We start from the raw sequence: 7,947 nt of genomic DNA, 5'->3' as shown, positions 1-7,947 counted from the left end.
CTGGCTGTTCACCGCGGATGTGCAGCAGAGTGTGGTGGGCCTCTCGGCAGATGCGGCACCTCGCTTTGCTGCGACACGACCGACCCGAATGCTCGTGGGCCAGACAGTTCGCGCAGTACTTGTTAATCAAGATTGCCCGGAGCCGCTTCACAGCCGGCAGTTGCAGGAATCGCTGGCAGCTCCTCAATGGGTGAACCCCCCTGCACACTCGACAGCGGTATACATCGTGGCGGATCGCTGGAGCCATTGTATAAGAAATGGGCAAAATAAAAAAATAGATGAGATAGATGCGGATGATCGGGACACATGGACGACGTAGAACGACACAAATTAGGACTCGTCAGTAGCAGGTTTTCAAAATACTTAAAGTATGGAGGAGTCATTCGACTCATTCGGGCTGTCCATTGGAAGGCGGATCATTTTTGCCACTGGTCTTCGGACGACCCCCCGTGCTGTGAGAGCGTCTGCCACTCTGACCTTGCCGTCCACGCCGGGACAGACCACTTGGATACGCCCAAGTCGCCACTCGTTGGATGGCAAGTTCTCCTCTTTGATCACCACCATGTCTCCCGCCTGGAGATCTCGCGTTGGGAACTTCCATTTATTCCTTTTGTGGAGTTCCTTTAGGTATTCCTCCTTCCAACGCAGGCAGAACTGCTGATTCAGGGCTTTCAACCTCCGCCACCGATTGATAATGGAGCTGGGACCTTCTTTAACCTCAGGTTCTGCTACCGCAAGTAATGGTCCACCGATTAGAAAATGCCCAGGGCTCAGAGCGATAAGGTCCGTGGGATCTTCGGACATTGGCGAGATGGGCCTGGAGTTCAAACAGGCCTCAATCTTCGCCAGGAGGGTAGTCAGTTCCTCGAACGTGTATTTCCCAGCGGCTGTGTACTTGTAAAAATGCGACTTGAAGCTCTTCACACCTGCCTCCCAAAGCCCTCCCATATGAGGTGCGCCAGGAGGGTTGAAATGCCAGGACACATTCTGAAGACTGTGCTGCGATAAAACCGATGTTCTGGTAGCTTCAATGAAATCCTTTGATAAGGACGTGGAAGCTCCGACAAACGTTTTCCCGTTGTCAGAGTAGACGTGTTGTGGACACCCACGCCGAGCGAAAAAACGGGAGAATGCGGCCAGGAACTTCTCTGTAGTCAAGTCCGAGGTCGCTTCGAGGTGGATAGCCCGGGTAGTAAAACACACAAAAACGCACACGTACCCCTTTGTGATTTTGCAGGCTCGACCGACATAACTCTTGACGTCAAATGGTCCTGCGAAGTCCACTCCCGTATGGGTGAACGGTCTGGAAATCGTGGACCTCGCACTGGGCAAATTCCCCATCAACTGCGTCTGCAGTCTCTTCTTGTGAATGACACACACTCGGCACGAATGTATTGTTCGTTTCACCAACATTTTAAGCTTGGGAATCCAGAATTTGGAACGGATCAGTCGGATCATTAATTGATTCCCCCCATGCAAGGATATGCGATGGATAAACAAGACTTGAAGTTCGGCAAACCTACACCGTGCAGGAAGGATGATCGGATGTTTTTCATCATAACTAAGCATTTCAGATGCTTGTAACCTGCCGCTTGCTCTCAAGACACCATTCCCGTCAAGAAAGGGGTTTAGGTTAGAATTTGCGCTTGCGGGTGGAACTGGTTGCTTGTTGCTCAAAACCTTATATTCGGCGGGAAACTCATTCTTCTGAGTGAGCACAATTAACCGCTCCTGCACCTCCGACAACTCCGCCGCAGTGAGTTCTGCCGATGAGGCTACACCTTCCCTCCGGCAACTTTTCACAAAACGAAACACATAAGCAAGAACTCGCAGAGCTCGGTCAAAGGCTGAGAACCTCTCTAGGATTTCAACTGCTGAGGGCACTGCGACCGTGTGACATTTGACGGGGCGCTGCTCAAGCTCAGTCTCCGGATGGACCAACAACTCACTCGGCCACTGCTCCTGTTTGAGGTGCAACCAAGCTGGCCCACGCCACCACAGTGCGCTGTCCTTCAGCTCTTGGGGTGAGACGCCACGGCTTGCCAGATCAGCTGGATTGTCTTCGGATCGTACATGTCCCCACTTGCTTCCTTTGGTACACTGTTCGATTTTTGCGACCCTGTTGGCAACGAATGTTGTCCAGGTGCACGCTGGCTTACTCAGCCATGCAAGAACGATCGTGGAGTCGGTCCAGTAAAAGGTCTCATAAACATCAGGAGGCATTTCAGAAATTACTAGAGCTGCCAGCTCCGTGAGCAGCACTGCTCCGCACAATTCCAAGCGTGGTATGGAGATGGATCTGACAGGAGCGACTCGGGTTTTGGATGTAAGTAGATGGGTACAACAGCCTTCCTTCGTTTCGATTCGGACGAAAATAGCAGCCCCATAGGCGTCCAGTGACGCGTCGCAAAACGCATGGTACTGAAGTTTCGCAGCTGGATGGAAACGTACCCATCTCGGAATACGAATCTCCTTCAGGGCAGGATACCCTTCTAGGAACTCCCGCCACTGGGTCGCGAGATCCCTGGGGAGTGGCTGATCCCAGCCCAGCTCCCGTAGCCAAATTTTCTGCATAAAAATCTTGGCTCGGACTACGAAAGGTGATAGCCATCCTGCAGGGTCGAACAGTTTGGCTATCTGAGATAAAACCTCTCGTTTTGTGTAAGCAGTTTGGAGGTGGATCACCATTGGAATAAAAAAGAAACTATCAGATGTAGCTTGCCAACGGATCCCAAGAGTTTTCGCCGTACTAGCCTCTTCAAGCTCAAGAAAGTCTGCACTAATCAAGTGCTCCTTTGGAACCTCTTGTAGGAGTTTTCTTTCGTTCGAGGTCCACTTCCGTAATGGAAAACCAGCACTCTCAAGAGCCAGCCGAAGCTCCTTGATGGCTAAAACTGCCGACTGCTTAGTGTGAGTGCCTGCGAGCACATCGTCGACGTACATGAAGTTCGAGATGATGTCACTTGCCAAAGGATATTGGCCTCGGATATCCTGAGCCAACTGTTGTAGTACGCGGATGGCTAGGAAAGGCGCACAGTTTACGCCGAAGGTGACTGTATCGAGTTCATAGTCACAGAGCTCACCATCCTTATTGCGAAAGAGGATTCTCTGAAAGCGCGTATGGGTTGAATTTACCCGAATTTGCCTGTACATTTTTGTGATGTCCGCATTGAACACATACTTGAAGAAACGCCATTTTAGAATCTGGATAGTAAGATCGGACTGCAGTACGGGCCCCGCATGAAGGATATCATTGAGGCTGTTCCCGTTTGATGAAGGATTGGAAGCATTAAACACAACGCGAACCTTCGTTGTGGTGCTGTCTGGTTTGAAGACAGCATGATGGGGCAATTAAAAATTATTAGAGTCGTTCGGAGAGACTTGGTGCATATGACCTAAATCTAAAAACTCTTGAATGACTGAGTCGTACTGCTTTTTTGACGCAACGTCTTTATTCAGTCGAATCTCGTTTCGGAGGAACTGAGCCAGTGCGATCGACCTGGAGTGCCCAAGGTTGATATTGTTAGGCTCTTTAAAGGGCAACGAAACCACATACCTCCCATCCTCGTTCCTTTTGGTAGATTGGACAAAGTTTTCCTCGCAAATCGAGGTGGATTCCCTAACCCGCTTCACTGGAACATCCTCCACCTCCCAAAATTTTGTGAGAATGTTGTCCAGTCTGGACTCGGTGACAGCTAGTCGGGACGAAAATGAGCATATTCTGCTTGTGGGATTCGTTGCGATCGGACCGCAAAGAATCCATCCGAATATGGTCTCCTGGCCAAGAAGCGTGCCACAGATATTGGGATGGGAGCCGCTGAGAATGATCGATGGCAGGATATCGGCACCGATCAGAACGTCGATCTGCGAACTCCGGTAGAAATTTGGGTCTGCTAGTTGCAAAGGCGGCAGATGCTTTAAAGAGTCCTCAGGTAAAGTAAAGGATGGGAGACTCCCGGCCAGTTGTGGTAGTACATATGCAGAAGTCTTAATTTGGATGTGGGGCTTGACCGGAGAACCTATGCTGAGTTGACAGCGCTTACGGGGCTGAGCCGCAACAGTGAGGTTGAGCCCTGAAACTTGAGCATGGATGGATTCATAAGGCAACTTAATCAAGATGAACAAGCGTTCTGAAATAAAGGTTGCCTCAGAACCCGAGTCAATAAGTGCCCGTGCTGAGTATTTGATGCCTAAATGGCAAATCTCTATTAAAGCTGTACTCAGGAGGACCCCTTGAGTGTTTACAGCCAGAATCGTTTGCACATTCGGTTGATTCGTTAATGGAGTGGACTGTATATCTTGCTGGTGGTTTAATGTGGATACGTGGGGCTGGTGGTCAGGATTGACCGCTGACTGGACTGGTGGAGTGCCGTTTCGGTGCAGGAGAGTGTTGTGGCGCCCTCTACAAGTATTGCAATTATGCGTGCTAGTGCAATCCCTAAGCAGATGCGTTCTAGCAAAACAGTTTAAGCACAATTTCTGCTGTTTTATATATTTCTCCCGCTCTCCGACTGGCATTCGTAAGAATAACGGACATACTCGGATAGGATGGTTCTCTTGCGAACAAAGTTTACAGGATTGTGGAGGTACCGTCACTCTATTCTCAAAGGTCTGGATCGCCCGCGGGCTATTGTCAGTCCGCAGTGCTCTGGATTGAGCGTTTGGCTTAAAATCTTCAATCGCCTCGAGCGTTCGATGACGATCTTGTAAGAAAGCCTGGAATTCAGCCCACAGTGGAATATCTGTCTTACTCATAAGGGATTGTTCCCATAGAGACAGCGTTAGCTTTGGCAACTTGGCAGAGCACAGAAAAACGAGCAGGCAATCCCAGTTAGAGGTGTCGATTTTTGCTATTTTTAAAGCTGTTAAACAACCTTGAATTGTGCTCTCTAACTGTTTCAAGGAATTGCCGCATTCAAGGGCAACAGAAGGTAAATTAAACAAAATCTTAAGCTGACTGTTGACCAGCAGCCTCTTGTTTTCGAAACGATTCTGCAAGTTTCTCCATGCTGATTCGAATCCATCATTTGTTAAGGGTGATAAGGCCACAATGGATTTAGCCTCACCACTAGTTTTAGCATTGAGATGGAACAACTTTTCAACTTCTGAATGCCGAGGGTTGTGTATGTAGATGGCTGAGAAAAGATCCCGAAACGTGGGCCAGTGAACATAGTCCCCACTGAAACTGTCGCACTCGACTGGGGGTAAGCGACACCCTCCCTGAGGAGGCGCCGGAATGGAGGCCTGAACGGCCTGTTGCGAGCGTGAACCTTCTTCAATGATCTCGTTGAGGCTCGCTGCGCACCGCTCGTAAACGGCATAACAGTAGTCATACTTGGACTGCATGACTGTTATTGTGTCTGTGGATCCCAGACCGGACAGAGCTTCGGAGCACGCCTCGTATTCCTTCTCCACCTTGACCCATAGGGCCCTGATCTGCTCGAGCCGCACCCTTCTTGTGTGGATTGACGGACTTGTGACTGCTGGGGTGTTGACTCTGGCCTCGAACTGACCTACTCTATCGGTTATGGTCATGAATTTCATCAAGGCCCTGTCTGCCTCAGCTTGCGCCATTTTTGCGGTTGCTCTAGTAATTTGGGGTGAGAAGTCTAAATTCGGTTTCGTGTTCGGTGCTGACCGTGGAACTTGGAGCGACGTGCTCGTTGATTTTCGTGGAGTTGTCGATGGGCTTTTGCTTCGAGTGGGACTTGGGCTTTTGAAGGGCACAGAGGACTCGCTCTTGGCTCTAACTCGTTGAGACGTTTTAGAAACAGTCAAACAAGTTTTTACCTCCTCACCGTGGCCAATTGGCATATTAAGCTCTCGGAGAAGCCGAGAACCGTGCGGGGGCGAAACAGTCTGTCCGCTTGGACAAATACGGGGACGCTGGATAAAGCGTGCAACCAATTGAAAAAACGCAACAACTTATGTATTTGGGACGCTTGATAAAGCGTGCAACCAAGATCAAAATAACTTATATATTGGGACGCTGGATTAAGCGTGCAACCAAGCTCGAAACAACTTCTATATTGGGACGCTGGAAAAAGCGTGCAACAAAGATCGAAACAACTTATATATTGGGACGCTGGATAAGCGTGCGACCAGTTGGATCGATCGGAATGTTCCGTATTTGGAAAAAAATAACTGGAGTCGCTAGATAAAGCGGACACCCAAAATAATCGAAAGCTAAGGATTGTTGATTTGGAGTTATACTGGGTCGCTCGATAAAGCGCACAAAAGTAATTAAAGAACCAAATTATCGCATCAATTTAGACAGGGTGTGGGGGCGCAGGACAACGCGTGAAAAAGATGTGACAATCGGAACAAAAAAAAAAACACCGGGGTCGCTGTATTGAGCGAGAGACAAAATCAAAGAAAAATGAATAATCGGAATTAATCGATTTAGACAAAGGTAAGGGGCGCCGGATTGCGCTTGAAAAACAAATGGTAATCGTTACAAATTATGTTATCGTTTTATATAAAACCTGGGGTCGCTGGATTAAGCGCGGAATACACAATAATCGGAATAAATGTTGCTATCGATTGAGAAAAAAAACAGATATGAGGGCACTGGATCACGCTGGACTATAATTATCGATGTGCGACGCTGGATAAGCGTGGATGTTCGGCCAATTTTTTGAGACGATATATGCGAATCGGATATGCGAATAAAATCAAGAACGGAGTTAAAAAAAGTATTAAAGAAACAAAAATAAACACAAATTGACACTTTCTATGGGAAACTAGAAAAAAAGTAGTGTCAGTTTGAACGGTCCCTTATTGGAATATGCCGTGTATGGCCCTAGAGTGGCTACCTTGACACATACGTACATGTGCTGGTACACATATATATATGCAATATGTAAATATTAGCGCCGATGGTTGCTTTTAAATTTGTTTTTTTTTTTTCTTACTGCGCTGGAGGTTGTGTTCGTGGATTTGTTCGTCGCTAGTGTTGGCTGCAGCCGGTTCTTATCTGCCGGTCCAACAAATCGTCTGTGCTTGTCGTGTGTGTGGAAGCTTTCGTGTATGTGAAAATAAACAATAACATTAATATATGTATGTACATATGTTGGATGATATTAATGTCTGTTTGAATGTTCTGGCAATTAATGAAACACCCTATGACCATGCAGATGTACGACGTTGCGTATGTGCCATGTACGCAATGTATGCAGATGCAATGGACATATGTATGTACATCGATCGGCCAACATACATGGAATGTCTGTATGTTTTTTTGTATGTGAAAGTTTGGGTGGCGAATTTTGATTTTTTATTTGGTGTTTTTATTGGAAAGTTGATGATTGTTTGATAACATAAAAGGGAAAGGATGCATACAGAATATACACACGAACATATATTATTGCGCAGGTTGCACTAGTTGATAGTGAGCGGATTTTGATCGCAGCAATATATATGCGTATGTATATACATATATGGTGGGGATTTTGGCACCGTACTTATCTCGGCAAAGCGCTGGATGATCCGGCTCGAAGGACCAAAAATGAAGACGTCGGGGGCCGGAAAAGCTGGTGTCGCAAATATTCCCAGAGTTAAATGAAACAAAAGGTGTTGGAGTTCGTCCTTCTCGTTCGGGGTTTTATTTTCAAGTAAAAATCTTCACAAAAAATAACGGCTTCGTGTCCAACTTCCGAAACATTCCGCCAACAGCGATGCTCCGCTGGCGGGATACCGGACTCAGCTGTTTGGCATGAACATATATAATCCCTTAGGATGGTTGGCTCCCGTGACTATTTTAGGAAAGCTTTTCATTCAAAAACTTTGGATAAGCAAAAGAAATGGGATCAGGAATTAGCAGCAGAAGATTTGAAATACTGGGAAGCATATAAGGAAAATTTATTATATTTAGAAAATATTCGAATCCAAAGCTGGATTAATTTTAGAAACGCTATAGTCGAGTTCCCCGACTATCTGATACCCGTT

At 47.2% G+C, this 7,947-nt stretch overlaps 1 protein-coding gene across 1 annotated transcript; it reads right to left on the bottom strand.

Moving 5' to 3' along the window:
* Positions 1 to 363: 363 nt before the first annotated feature.
* LOC122612520 lies at positions 364 to 5,574 on the bottom strand. Its single transcript, XM_043786199.1, has 4 exons — positions 5,216 to 5,574; positions 3,557 to 4,402; positions 3,396 to 3,499; positions 364 to 3,323 (listed from the first exon to the last, which is right to left on the bottom strand). Exons 1-4 carry the CDS (start codon positions 5,572 to 5,574, stop codon positions 364 to 366), a joined length of 4,269 nt encoding a protein of 1,422 aa, XP_043642134.1.
* Between the last annotated feature and the right edge of the window lie 2,373 nt (positions 5,575 to 7,947).

Source organism: Drosophila teissieri, chromosome 2R, assembly GCF_016746235.2.
Source record: "Drosophila teissieri strain GT53w chromosome 2R, Prin_Dtei_1.1, whole genome shotgun sequence".
In the NCBI taxonomy this organism is placed as follows: Eukaryota; Metazoa; Arthropoda; class Insecta; order Diptera; family Drosophilidae; genus Drosophila; species Drosophila teissieri.
This window is presented reverse-complemented; position numbering and strand designations above follow the sequence as displayed.

Excerpts from the sequence above, each read along its gene's own strand:
- LOC122612520 (XM_043786199.1), bottom strand. The coding sequence starts at position 5,574 with ATGGCGCAAGCTGAGGCAGACAGGGCCTTGATGAAATTCATGACCATA. Across the intron at positions 3,500-3,556 it reads AAAAGGAACGAGGATGGGAG|GTCGATCGCACTGGCTCAGT; the intron begins GTATGTGGTTTC and ends TGGGCACTCCAG. Across the intron at positions 3,324-3,395 it reads TCAAGAGTTTTTAGATTTAG|ACAGCACCACAACGAAGGTT; the intron begins GTCATATGCACC and ends TCTTCAAACCAG.